Source organism: Lissotriton vulgaris, chromosome 7, assembly GCF_964263255.1.
Source record: "Lissotriton vulgaris chromosome 7, aLisVul1.2, whole genome shotgun sequence".
Taxonomy (NCBI): Eukaryota; Metazoa; Chordata; class Amphibia; order Caudata; family Salamandridae; genus Lissotriton; species Lissotriton vulgaris.
Genome location: NC_141695.1, coordinates 969,430,022 through 969,443,925, shown reverse-complemented (window position 1 = coordinate 969,443,925; position 13,904 = coordinate 969,430,022). Strand labels below are relative to the sequence as shown.

The 13,904-nt window shown below is 47.4% G+C and overlaps 1 protein-coding gene across 2 annotated transcripts in view; it reads right to left on the bottom strand.

The window, feature by feature from the left end:
• MAT2B (methionine adenosyltransferase 2 non-catalytic beta subunit) overlaps window positions 1–13,904 on the bottom strand; it is a 331,869-nt gene that overhangs the window by 226,195 nt on the left and 91,770 nt on the right. The window contains exon 1 of one of the 2 annotated variants that reach the window (XM_086931407.1): window positions 3,622–3,913. The exons of the other annotated variant lie outside the window; for it this stretch is intronic. Coding sequence (XP_086787533.1) covers window positions 3,622–3,684 — 63 coding nt within the window. The 5' untranslated portion in view covers window positions 3,685–3,913. Of the gene's footprint in view, window positions 1–3,621; window positions 3,914–13,904 lie in introns of those variants that run through there. 2 annotated transcript variants of the gene reach the window in all.

The window sequence follows — 13,904 nt, the reverse complement described above, 5'->3', positions numbered from 1 at the left end:
CGTGTACTCATCCGTACTAGCGCTTAACGTGGATGACTTGTGACTGCCTGCTTAATTTGTCTACAGCCGATGTGACAGTTGTCACGGATGTACTTTATGCTTGACCAAGAGCATCTCTGCCTAATTGGGAGGAGGCCGACTTTGTGAGTGGACTTCATCGTGATTTTGTGAGTGGAGTTCATCGTGTTTTTAAAGACGATTTCGTGTGTTTCTACTAGGCTTCCTAATTTTGACAGTTAGCATTTTGTTGAAAATTTTAAAATGCCTCGTTCAACTCACCTCAAGCGCAGTACCGCACGGAGCCCCGCATCAATCTTCTGTGACGTCTTCTTCTATCAGCGACGCGAGTCGTGGTTGGCAAAAAGAAGACGTGTTGGTTGGCAACGTGATTGCTTCAGCGCGAGTCGTGGTTGGCCAAGGTGGACGCACGTGATTGGCAGCGCATCGCAACGTGTGACGTTCAGGCCGGCCATTTCATGACTCAAGTCTGCACGCGCGTCGTTAAGTAACCATGGCAATGTAGTCAGTTCTTCGAGACGCGGCGCAAGGGTTGTTGTCAGTCGTTCGTCACTGCACTTAGAGGAAGAGCCTGTCCACACCCACTCAGCTTTGTGAACTTATGCGTTCAAATTGACCTCCGCTTCTTCAATTCATCCGTCGGTTAATCAACCCAAGTCATTGGACATTAGTCAAGAGCATTCTTCACGCATCTTCAAACATCGTTTGGGCAAAGTATTCTTTTCAGGAAAAGGGGCATTCTACACCGGGCACTCTTCAGCTTCAACGTCTGGGTAGTTTTCCTTCCTTTTCCTGTTTTTGAACAGTGCCGAAATTCTTCGTGGTGAGTTTTGTTTGTTGTCTTGTTGCCCCGACACGTTTTCAAGTTCGGTGGGCATGATGTCTGCTGCCCAGTTTTCTGACATGCTGCAAAGTTCTTGGGAATGTACCTTGGCGAAGTTTCTTCTGTTTGTCATGAAAACATTTTCAAGGGCCTGTTTTTCATCCCGGTGACAGGCACACCTATTACTGTTATTATTCAACTAGCATGTTTTCTTAACTTATTACTGTGATTAATCACCAAGCTTGTTTTTTTTTAACTAACATTAATCAACAAGCATGTTTTTCTTACAGTTTATTAATTTAAGAAATGTTTAAGAAATGTGTGTGTAATTTATCTGACATGCTTTTACGCTTGTGTCACATTTCTTATGTGGTGTTAAGGGTTCTCTCACCCTCATTTCTGTGCTTAAGGGTTCTCTCACCCCCATTTCTGTGCTTAGTTTGGTTCATGAGTTCTCTTACTCTTGTCTGTGCAAAAGTTTTGTTTAAGGGTTCTCTCACCCTCATTTGTGCATTGTTGTATCCCGGTTTTGGGATGGGTTTGGGTTGTAGTCCCATTTCCCCTCATGGTCCTTACCATTAGTCAACCCTCATGTTTGGGTTATAGGGTCAAAGTCTTTTCTTAGGACTTTATAACTTTTCTGCCTGTGTTCGACACTTTGTAGTACATAATTTGCGTGCATGGTCTCGTGTCCAGTGTGTAAGACGCCCTGTGCATCACATTTTCTTTTGTGTGTAGTCATTATTTGGCTCACTTTGTCTTGTGTGTAAGCTGATTGTGCTTCACTTTTTCTATGTGTTTGTTTGACACATTGTGCTGCACAATCTCGTGCTGCGTGTGTGCTTGGGTTTCTGTCCCTTGTTACACCTTCTTTTATTTGGTTATGGGCAACCCCATATTTTCTCAGTTCCTCTCATGAGTGGAATTTTTGCCACATTGTGCTGGACTACCTTGTGCTGCGTGTGTTCTTAGGTATGTCCTCTGTTACACCTTCATTCATGGGTAGCCCCATATTTTCAGTGTTCCTCTTATGAGGTGTGGAATTGGTTTGCCACATTGTGCTGCACCTTCCCGTGCTGCGTGTGTTTTCTTGGGTTTGTCCCTCGTTACACCTTCGCTTATGGGTTAGTCCCATGTCATGTCTTCTTAGTTCCTCTCTAGAGGAGTGGTTTTTGTTTGCCACAGTCTACCTTCGTGAAGACGTTTTCTTCATGTTAGGTCTTGCTCACTTGTTGTTTGTGAGTTAGTCTCTCATATTTCATTTTTTTTCTTTATCTTTTTCTTCAGTATTAAAGGAGGAGGATGGTGTCAGTGTTAGTGTTTACTGTCTCTTTCTTCCTTGGCTTTTGTCTGTTTACTCTCTCGTGGTGTGAAGTCCTTCTCATCCCTGGGTTTACGGATAAATATTACGATTGTTTACTTTGATTGTGGATAGTTTTCTTCTTCGCTCTCTGTTTCTCTTTTGTTTTCCAATTCGAGGGGGAGAGGATGTGTAGTATTCTGGGTTTAGTATTTATGTTACTGCACTTCTCTGCTTCTAGCTACTCAGCCAGTGTGAGTGTTCCAGGTTAGAATGTGAGTGTGATTGACATGGATGGAATGCTTGTGTGACTAGTATGAGGGTTGGCAGTTGGAGTATGGGCTGAGTAGCTAGGAGGCTGCTCCTGGTGGGGCTGCTTGTTCCAGAGTTATACTTCCCGTTATCCTACTTATGGCTGAATAAACCTACTTCATAACTCATCTACATCTGCCTCGGCTACATCATTACATGTATGTATGGACCAACATACTACAATTATCTAAGATGAGCATCTATATTTATACTGGTACCAAGAAAAATCATCCATTAGTACTAAAGGAATACACTCTGGTAAGAGGCGCCATTCGCAGGAATACTCACTCACCATAACTGCTACAAGAGCATACCAACTTGGGTTCTGATACACGCATAACCATAGATACAGGTAACTCAACTAAATACGGTAACAATGGCAAGCTTGCTAAACAAGTTAAGTAGCAAAAATCCCTCTGTGATACCTAGAGCAAAGGAGGGCACTGGTTGACATATATGTCAAATAACAGGGGCAGTGAATATTATGGGCAGCATAGATCCATAGTAGGGACAATTATCATACATTGGTAGCAAATGATAGATGTTGATGATCCACAGGCTTGGCACAAGAGCACCATAAAGCTGAATGCTGGTTAAGATAATAAACACAGTTGTAGAGGATGCTGAGCATTGTAGCAAGATGGCAGATAAAGTTCAATTAATAGGGACAAGGATCTACAACAATAAGAGAAACTGATCCCTGATGGTAAATGATGCTTATTGGGGAAATAGAGAATGACTCGAGATACGTACTGTAGTGAGACTAAATGGGTGTAGTGGTAGTGAGGCTCAAGTGGGAAGACAAGTGATGCTAAGTTCCATGAACATATAAAACACACTGGCGGTTCGATGATGCTCAAATGAGGCTGACGAAGCTCATTTGGGAGGACATGCAATGCACAAGGGTGGTGACAGAGGACAGTCGTACGAAGGACCGAAAATCAATCACAGCTTCACGTGGACAAGTGATGATTACTTCGAAGCTGAAATCAAAAAGTGTTAAACGATGGGTAATGTTCAATGGGGAGGGGCACTATGGCAAATAAGGTGATAGTCAACAATAAGCATAGAAAGTCAGGTGGGCGTGGAAGGAGTCCACACCCTCTTTCAATGTATGTGCTGGCGACATTGGCAAAATGCCACTGAAATTTCTCCACCATCCCCTCACCTCTAACACCTGGACGTGCCCAGGCAGGAAGTGGATCTTCACCTCCTTGTGGCGGCCCACCATTCCTCCGAACCGCCGCTCAGCACAGTGTATACTTTGGCTCGTATTCCTCAACCTCTGCAGCACTACGTTCCAAAGCACAAACAAACCAGTTCTGCAGCCTTCTAACTCCGTTATAGCAGATCTAGGTACCAAAAACGCAAGCACAAGACGAATCCCACGCCCATTGGAGACGGGGGAGTAAACACTGAAGGAAGACTAATGCAAAACCAAGGAAACACAAGGACTGAACAGTGAATCCCCAACAGCGCGAGCGCAACCAATTGGTAAACAAGTCGGACAACTTCGTAAGGTGCATTACAATCAGGAGGAGGAGCAACTCAATAGGACAGGAACTTGAATGAAAAAAGTATTCATAGCAGAGTTAAATTCAATGTTCAATGGTTGATGCGATCTTTAAACTAAACCAAAACAGAATTTCACACACACGACACATCTAATTTTTTTTCAGGGGACGGGGGGGAGGGCGCGTTTAAGAAGAGAAACAAGCTTATTACAAAAACTGAAGCTGGAAGATTTCTCCGACCGTTTGCATTTCAGTTTAGGATACAAGTTTCAACATCTTCAAACATGGCTCCTTGCTTGCTACATTCACGCTAGTTGCTTAGTTTTAGTCCCTCCCTTTTCTTTACCCATGTATTTGGCGGCCATATTAGAGTGGTTTGCCGCTAATACATCATTCGAGCGTCACAGGAGTGGAACCCGCAATTGTAATGTTATATTTTATCGTTTTTACTAAACAGACAAAGGGGACCAAGAGCCCCCACAGTGTTTGCGGCGCAGTCTACAGCCCTTCAAGGAAACTTATACGATATGCATCATGTCTCCAGAGCGATCTGCTGCTGTTAACAATCCGTTTCCATTATTTGGCTAGCGATATTGTCTTCAGCATACCCCACACTGCAAAACCAGAAGTGATATAACTCGTAGTTTCCCCCACGGCCCCTAAGCCCACGGTGCTTTTTAGTAGATGACGTTATAACGATGTCCCTCTGTTAATGAGGCTGTTTTATATTAGAATGTACCTTTCTGCTTGTTTATAATTTATTTGTTGTTGTTTATAAAAGAAAACCATTAGATCCTATTTGAAATATATCGTTCGGGTCAGGCAAAATACTCTTAGAGCATTTTGAAACCTACACGACCATGCACAATTTATGTCCAAAATAATGTACGTGTTACATTGTTATTGAAATATGTCTTACTTTATGTGCATTTAGAGTCCATGCTTCGTTGCTTGCTGCTCTTCAAAATTTGTTTAAGAGAGAAAACCTATTCTGCCTTCATTTGCAGTACTGTTGTATCCTCCTAACCATGACGAGGCACGTAAAAATGTAAATTGATACTTGTATAGCGCACTACTCACCCGCAAGGGTCTTAAGGCGCTTGTACAAATAGTCAAGTCAAGTCAAGTCATAAAATTTATATAGCGCACTACATACCCAGAGGGTTTCAAGGCGCTTAGGAAGGGGAGGAGGATTATTTGTCAAAAATCCACGTTTTAAGCTGTTTTCTGAACGCTAGGTGATTCTGGGTGAGGCGAAGGTAAGCGGGGAGTGAGTTCCATGTTGTGGCAGCTAGGTATGAAAAGGATCTGCCTCCCATGGTGGTCTTGTTGATGCGAGGTACAGTGGCGAGGGCTTGGTTGGAAGAGCGAAGTTGGCGGGAGGGGGTGTAGAAGGACAGTCGAGAGTTGAGGCTATCTGGTCCGATGTCGTAGAGTGATTTGTGTGCGTGGGTAAGCAGACGGAAAGTAATCCTCTTATTGACGGGTAGCCAGTGGAGGTCTTTGAGGTGACCAGAGATGTGTTCGTTGCGTGGGATGTCTAATATGAGCCTGGCTGAGGCGTTTTGGATTCGTTGTAGTTTCTTCTGGAGTTTAGCGGTGGTACCTGCGTAGAGGGTGTTTCCGTAGTCCAGTCGGCTCGTGACCAGGGCATGGGTGACTGTTTTCCTTGTTTCGGTGGGGATCCAGCGAAAAGTTTTTCTGAGCATGCGAAGAATGTTAAAGCAGGAAGAGGATACGGCGCTGACTTGTCTGTTCATAGAGAGTGAAGAATCCAGGATGACGCCAAGATTCCGTGCGTGGTCTGTCGGGATGGGTGCCTTTCCGAGGGCTTCCGGCCACCAGGAGTCGTCCCATGCAGAGGGGGATTTACCTAAGATGAGGACTTCTGTTTTGTCTGAGTTCAGTTTCAGACGGCTTTGTTTCATCCATTCGGCGACTTCTTTCATTCCTTCGTGTAGGTTAGTTTTGGCGGTGCTGGGGTCCTTGGTGAGAGATAGGATCAGTTGAGTGTCATCCGCGTAAGAGATGATGTTGAGGTTGTGTTGGCGGGCGATGGCCGCGAGGGGGCTCATGTATACGTTGAAGAGGGTGGGACTGAGTGAGGATCCTTGTGGTACGCCGCAGATGATTTCAGAGGCCTCGGACTTGAATGGTGGGAGGCGGACTCTCTGGGTTCTTCCGGTGAGGAACGAGGTGATCCATTCCAGTGCCTTTCCTTGGATTCCGATGTTTCTGAGGCGTTGTAAAAGGGTGCTGTGGCAGACTGTGTCGAAGGCTGCAGAGAGGTCGAGGAGGATGAGGGCGACTGTGTCTCCATTGTCCAGTAGAGTTCGAATGTCGTCTGTTGCTGCGATGAGGGCGGTCTCAGTGCTGTGTTTGGCTCGGAAGCCAGATTGTGAGGGGTCGAGAGATTTGTTGGCTTCGAGGAAGGCGGAGAGCTGGTTGTTGACGGCTTTCTCGATGACTTTGGCCGGGAATGGAAGAAGCGAGATGGGGCGGTAGTTTTTGAGTTCGGTGGGGTCTGCTGTTGGTTTTTTCAGAAGGGCGGTGAGTTCAGCGTGTTTCCAGTCTTCTGGGAAGGTAGCGGAGTTGAAGGAGCAGTTGATGACGTCTCGGAGGTGCGGAGCTATGATGGAGTCTGCTTTGTTGAAGATGTGGTGAGGGCATGGGTCTGTGGGGGATCCAGAGTGGATGGAATTCATCAGGCGGATGGTGTCCTCAGTGGAGATTGGGTTCCAGGCGTTAAGGGTGTTAACGAGGGGAAGATGGTCGGCTGATGGTAGGGTGGGTTGGCTTCGGGGTTGGTTGTCAAAGCTGTTGTGGATGTCAGCAATCTTGTTGTGGAAAAAAGAGGCTAGGGAATCGCAGAGGGTTTGAGTGGGGGTGATGTCGTTGGAGTTGGCCGAGGGGTTGGAAAATTCCTTGACGATGTTGAAAAGTTCCTTGCTGTTGTGGGCGTTGTTGTCAAGTCGATCCTTGAATGCTGTTTTCTTGGCTTTTCGGATCAGTTGGTGGTGAGTACGGATGGCGCTTTTGAAGGCGTCCTTGGTGTTGGTGGATGGGTCTTTTTTCCAGGCCTTTTCAAGGGAGCGGCACAGTTTCTTGGAATTCTTGAGGTCATCGTTGAACCATGAGGCCTTCTTGGTGCTAGGTTTGTGTTGACGTTTTTTCAGTGGTGCTAAGGTGTCGGCGGTGTTGGATAGCCAGAGGGTGAGGTTGGAGGCGGCTTCGTTGGCGTTAGAAGAGAGGGCTGGGGAGGTTTGAAGGAGTGATGTGGAGATCTTCTCCGTGGTGATTTTGTTCCAGTTTCTTTGTAGAGTTGGTTGGAGGTGGATGGTGGGTTTCGGCTTGTTGTAGGTGAAGTGAACGCAGCTGTGGTCAGTCCAGAGGAGATTCGTAGTGTGGCTGAAGGAGACATGATTGCTGGAGGTGAAGATGGGGTCGAGTGTGTGACCTGCGATGTGGGTGGGGGAAGTGACCAGTTGTTTAAGTCCGAGGTTGGCGAGGTTGTCCAAGAGGGTGGCGGTGTTGCGGTCGTTGATCTTTTCAAGGTGGAAGTTGAGGTCTCCCAGAAGGATGTAGTCTTTGGAGGGGAGCGCGTGTGGGGTGATGAAGTCCGTGATGTCTTCACTGAATTTTGCGCGGGGTCCTGGTGGTCTGTAGAGGAGAGTGCCTCGGAGTGTGGTTTTGGGGTCGATGTGGATCTGGAAGTGAAGGTGTTCGGAGTTAGCGAGGTTGGCGTCAGAGCTGGTTGAGATGCGGATTGATTTCTTATGGACGATAGCGATTCCTCCTCCTGTATGGTCGGTGCGGTCCTTGCGTGTGATCTTATAGTCATCAGGGATAGCGATGGCGATGTCGGGGGCGGAGGAAGCGTTCATCCATGTTTCCGTTAGGAAGGCGACGTCAGGAGAGATGGTGTCTAGTAGGTTCCAAAGGTCAATGGCGTGCCTGTGGACCGAGCGGGTGTTGAGAAGGATGCATTCTAGGTGGTTGGGGTCGGGAATCTGTGTTGTGGACGCAGCGGAGATGTTGTCGGTGCCGCTAAATTTGCAGGAGAGGCAGGAGAACGGTCCATGGGTGCGTCCAGGAGCGGCTTGGACGCAGTTGGGGGCGCGACCGGGGTTTAGGGCTAGGAGGGTGGCGGCATCGTAGATAACGCGGGGGGGCTGGGCAGCGCGAGGGGCAGGGGGTATGGCGCTGGGCGCGGTCCAGGCGCGGACGGGCGTACCTTTGGCGCACCTTCGGTGTGTCCGTAGCGCGTGGACGCTGCGCGTGGGTACATACCGCTGTGGAACCCATCCTGGCTTTCCCTGTGAGGCGTCCACTCCTGGGCACCCCCAAGGTGGAGGCCAGGCATCCTTAGCGTTGTGGGGGCCGTTGTGGAGATTAAGCAAGCTTTTGCCCAGAGTTGCAGAGTGGGACTCCATGATTGGAATAGGCACTGAGGCGAGAATTATCAGGTCTGTGGAATTTTTGAGCCCAAGACCCGCCGAGGCGGGGAATTCCTGGTCCCGGGCTAGACCTCTGCATCAGGGTCTGCCGCTCTAACCATTGAGCCACACTTCTCCATGTAAATGTCATAACTGCCAAGTTTTCAGAATGCTTACGTTTGACATTTTACGAGTAACCCTAATCCCAATCACTACCCTATTCCTTTTAAAACAAAGTGCTTCTTTGCATTTCATAGTTTGTAGCACACCCAAGTGACTCTATGATGCAGCATGCCACCAAGGGGTACCCATGGTGGGTAAGAGTTCTTTAAAGCAAAAGGATTCTTTTCTATAGGTCGACGAAAGGGTTCTTATATTATTCCAATCGAGTTGAGCTCTATAATTTGTCTATAGTTCTGTCATGGGAGGGCATGCTCTACAGCACCTCTTCACTCCCCTCAATTTGTTTACGATTGACATTGTACTGTCAAATGAATAACAATTTGTTTTAAAAGCATGAATGGTAAAAGCATTTGTTAGGTCTCGGGTCTAGCGTCACACTGTGTAAGCAGTGTGGGTGGGACCCAAGATTTTATGTTTTGGCTACAGTGGGGCTTGAACCCGCCCCTCTTCTCCATTGGCTGGCTTCCTAAACGGAGGCCAGCCATTGAAGGACAGGGGCGTCACTCTGTTGAAGCCCCGTCTTTTTGCGATTCGGGGGCGTGTTTTTTGCAGTTTTTTAGCCGTGACGTCATCCGTCACGCAACTGCTAAAAGTACGCCCCCGAATCACAAAAATGGTGCCGCGTTTGTGTCGCCATTTCTGGACGACCGCCGCCGGAAGAAGTCGAGTCGGGAGCACGTCTGTTGGCAGGTATGATTCATTTGTTTTTTTATCTGTTTGTGGCGCACGTTAGTTGAGGCTTAAATCGAAGCATGAATACGGCGGGTAGTTTATCACTTGCTCGGTGGCCTCGCCCTCTGAGGGACGGAAGCCAGGGTAGTCTGTAGGGTATTAGTTGCTATCATGCAGGCAGCGTTTTTGTGTAATGCAGGTCTGCAGCCAAAATAGGATCATGCCAGAGAGGAGTGTGTGTGGTGTGTTTTTCTCATAAGGCGTTTTGTTTGCTACCCGGGCTAGGGGGAACCCACAGGTTTCTGTGTACAAGGATTGACACCACCCCAGACAACCACTCCCCATAGCCCAACTCCCGTAACCTTCTGTCATCTCCCTCGGTATGTGTGCAAGGGAGCCCTTAACACCTCACCAGGGTCCCGCAGACTCACCCAGACTGATGATTTCAGGGAAGGATGACTGACGGGGATAGAAGGACACCTATATGATTAAACCTACCAAAGGCGGCCTGTCAACCGGTTTTATGTAGCACCAAATACCATACTTGAGTCGTTCTAAGCGTTAAAAATAGCATATGTTAAAATCGGCTAATTTATGTGCCCCGGCGGCTTTCCTGTATATTCGCCAGGCCCTTGCATGCAGCCCAGCATGGGGTCAAATGCCCCCCCTCTCCCCCACCAGGATCAAGATGGAAGTTGCTGAGCGAACCTGGTCACCCGCTGCCACCCACCCAGGAATGCTACAAACTGGCAATCGAGCTGAAGGCCTGCTATACAATCAATGTCTCTGCTCAAAAGTACCCATAAAACACGGCTGTGGCGAATAGTCTTCCGAGAAGGCATGCCGGTTTCTCAACAATGCACCGGAGCAGTCACTAACTGGCCAAGAGAGGACTGGAGCCTAAAATCGGGGAGCAGGCCTCGGGGATTATAAATATGTTTTCGTGCTTCTAAACGTGGGTCGTTTTTTCTTACCACCATTATTTTCAGTGTATTTGTGTCGAGATGTGATTATTGTAGAAATACAATACTGACCCCTAAGTAAAATAAATTGAAGCGATCAACAAGAAAACGCTTCATAACTGCTGGAACTTTCTTTGGGTACTATTGTGATACATACTTTTGTTTGGTGTACTGAATGATCACAGATGAGCGATAGGATTGCCTCAAAGAATTAAGGGGCCGATTTCGATGTCAGGCGGAACACCGACTCGGTCCTGGGACTGACCAACACCCGGTCGGTGGTCCTGATGACCTAATTAGTGTTCGGTCGCATTCCTCCATTTCCCTATGGGAGCATGCATTACGGCCGGAAACCGGCCGTAATGCATGCTCCCATAGGGACATGAAAGGTGTGGATCATCACTGCTCCTTGTGGCAGGCACCTCGATGTGCTTGCCACGGGTAAAGGGATCAATAGGAGGGCGCCATAGGTGCCCTGGCGGCCACCAACCAGAGGCCACACTCCTAAGGGGGCCCTGCTGGGGGCCCCAAACATGCTTTCTGACATGGTTTCCCTGTGGGACAGGCTGGCAAGGAAACTATGGCGGAAACCATGCTACGTAATCTCAAGTTCGGAAAGGCCTGCCCATGAGATTACTGGCTGGCTTCGGACTAGCTGATGAGCTCCTGGAACCTATCGGAAGCCAGACGGAATGACCAGTCGGTTAGCTTTCCGACCCAGGAAGTAAACCATAAAAAGCAAATGTTTTGCAACCCATTTCAGGCTGCAAAACATTCATACATACCCGTGCGATTCGGTATTAGGGAGGGATACCCTTAAAATGCCCCTTACTAATACCGCATCGCAAAACCCAAATTGCGATTCGGTAACAAGTTACCGAATCACATTTTAGGCTTTGAATATCTCAAAATGCATTTTTCCTGTCGCACACAGCCCCATTTTGTGAACCGGCCCATTTGTGACAGGAATATTGCTTCGTACATGTGGCCCTAGGATATTTACTCCAGCTAAAATATGTGTTACTCCAGAGTGGGAAGGCAAATGGATCACCCCTAGATTTGGTGGATATGTATTGAAAGGGTGTTCTCTGTAGGGAATTTTTTTTTTTACAGTGAAAAAAAAACATGTGTCCGCGCTGGTGACGGTTTAACAGGAAACCGTTTGGAATGTCACATGGCATCCCTAGAAGTACACCTAGAAACGTGCTCCTGGCACAGCTTTCTAAGTGCATGCATGCAAAAGATAGGATCTCTACCTGTACTTTTCCTACAATCTTTGTGAATCGTACTCATGTTTTTGCAATGGTACTAAATTGAGTTGGTTAAGAAAATCCATACAGTTTCAGATGCACAATGGTAATTCTCAATAAATTGTTTTATTCGTACATCTACATTTTCTAAAAAAAATTAATGAGTGTAGCGGGGAGAGCGTACCTCCAGTAGAAGGAACCCCTGTAGTGGACTGGTGGGTCTCTGACGTAGATGCCCCTCCCTCTTGTTCCCCACACCAGGATAACTCGGGCCACGACTCGCTGAATAGCTGGCCAGATGACTACGCTGGAAAAGGAGACGGCTCCTTTAACTGGGAGACTGTGCTGGACGAAGCCACACCCCGGACTGACGTCTTCACCACCGGAAAGGGACGGCGTGTGACATCACCGGACCAAGACCGGAGGAGGGAGAGCAGTTCGTGTGGAAGCCGAAGGACGTAGCAGAGAACCGAGAAGACGTTTCCAAAAGACCGGAGGCGGGAGAAGGAGAGGAAAAAGGAAAGCCAGGAGGCCAACATCAACGCGAGCCGCCCAGCCACACTCACCAGGGAGTGTGGCTCCAACAGGTACGGCAGCACGTTACTGGGTGGTTTGGGAGGCGGGGAGATACCGACTAAAATGCATAGAGCCGGCTTCTTAGGACGCCTGCTAGTTTGTTTAGATAGCTGTACCGTCACAGTGCACTAGTTGTCTTCGTGGCATGAAACACGGTGATCCCTGCACACCCCGGGCATTCCCCATGGGAAAACTTTATTAAAGGTCCTTTCCTAACGTCAGTCCTCACTTCTTTTACTTTTCACGCATGAACTTCGGTGGCGTAACCGAGGAAGCGCTGGACACTGATAAAGAGAGCAGCCCTCCCCACACCAAGCCAGGAGGAAGAGGAGTCAACCCTGCAATACTTGCGAGAGAAAGAACTTCACAAAGGAGAAAAAAAACCTTTATTAAAATAAAGCCCTATTTACCACGCTCCAGTCTCCGTGCCCCTCATTCTCCTCCATCACCCCCGCTACAATGAGCCTTTACCTTAGATACTTGGGTGGCTTTTCCCAGAAGTATTATTTAGTTAAAGTGAAAGGAGTGCTGACAACCAACACTCATGGTAACAGTAAAGGACACATTTTTAGTTCATTATGTACAGACACCTGGGCCCTCCCACTAACCCTGTATCTCTGACTGCCAACTACTACTGTCGAAATGTCCCTTCATAAGATAAATGCTATTTATGCTATGCTTAGCCTTTTTGCTACAGACATCTTGCATTATAGTCGAAATAATGTGTTTCAAACTTTGGGTGATAATGAACTCTTGACATAATATCTATATTTGAATATGAACACCATGAGTCTCTTTTCCTAGATTCATTGTTTTTTCTGGAGGGCTTCCGCTTAAGTGGGAGGTCTTGAATTAATGAGGACCACTTTGTCCCTTTCGTCATAGATCAAAGACCCAGATATCTGTGAAGCCTTTAAAGCCCTTCTTAAAATAGGCTGCAAAAGCTGCTGGAATATAAAAGGCTATGTTGGCTACTTGACTGACTTTCATGCTACGGTATGGAAAAAACAATTTGCCCGACCAAAACGGTGTCCTCCAATTTTGTGACTGTCATTAGGTTGAGCCTGGGCAGCGTGTGCGCTGCTCTACAAGGCATGCTGTGTTCGGTGTATGGGCTATCTGGAACTTTGGACATGCCTACCACTTTTAGTTGGTTAGTTGGGCTGCTTTTTGAAATTCATTTTTTCTGGTTCGTTAATATTGTGCATCTGTCCTGCCTTTTGCCGCTTGGTTCACTCCCAGAAGACATCACCAATTGATTTTTTTGGTTGGCCAGCTATGGCCATCTCGACTCCTCGCTTGCAACCCCCTCACTTCCTGTCACATGCAAATACAGGGTCCATCCATGTTGTTATCTGGAGGGGTAACATTTAGACCCTTTTCTACAAGGCACTGGCCGGCTGAAGAACCTCATGGGATCCCAGAGGTAAGATCAAGATTAAGCAGGCATTCGCAATGCAGTAGGTCTCTCATTACTGAAATTTGACCTATTGGGGTTGCAAATAATAATGCAATGCCAATAGCTCAAACTTTCAGTAAAATGAGACCTATTGCACTTCAAATGCTTGTTTTATACAGATGCCAATAATGGTGCTTTGATTTTTTCTACTGTGCTGGTATGGAAGATATGGGCTAGAGAGATAAACTGACTGGCCCAGGATTGCACAATTCAGCCACGCCGAAGGAGGTAGGGGGAAGGAGGGGGTGGTTCTGAGGGTTTCCATGGGGGGGGAGTCCAGTGCAAATCGCACATATGTCCTATTCACGTTTAAACAACGTAGACATTAGAACACCCCCTAAGCACCATGGTGATGGCATTTTAGTTGGTTGTACGTATCTCACTTTATTTAAGCTCCGC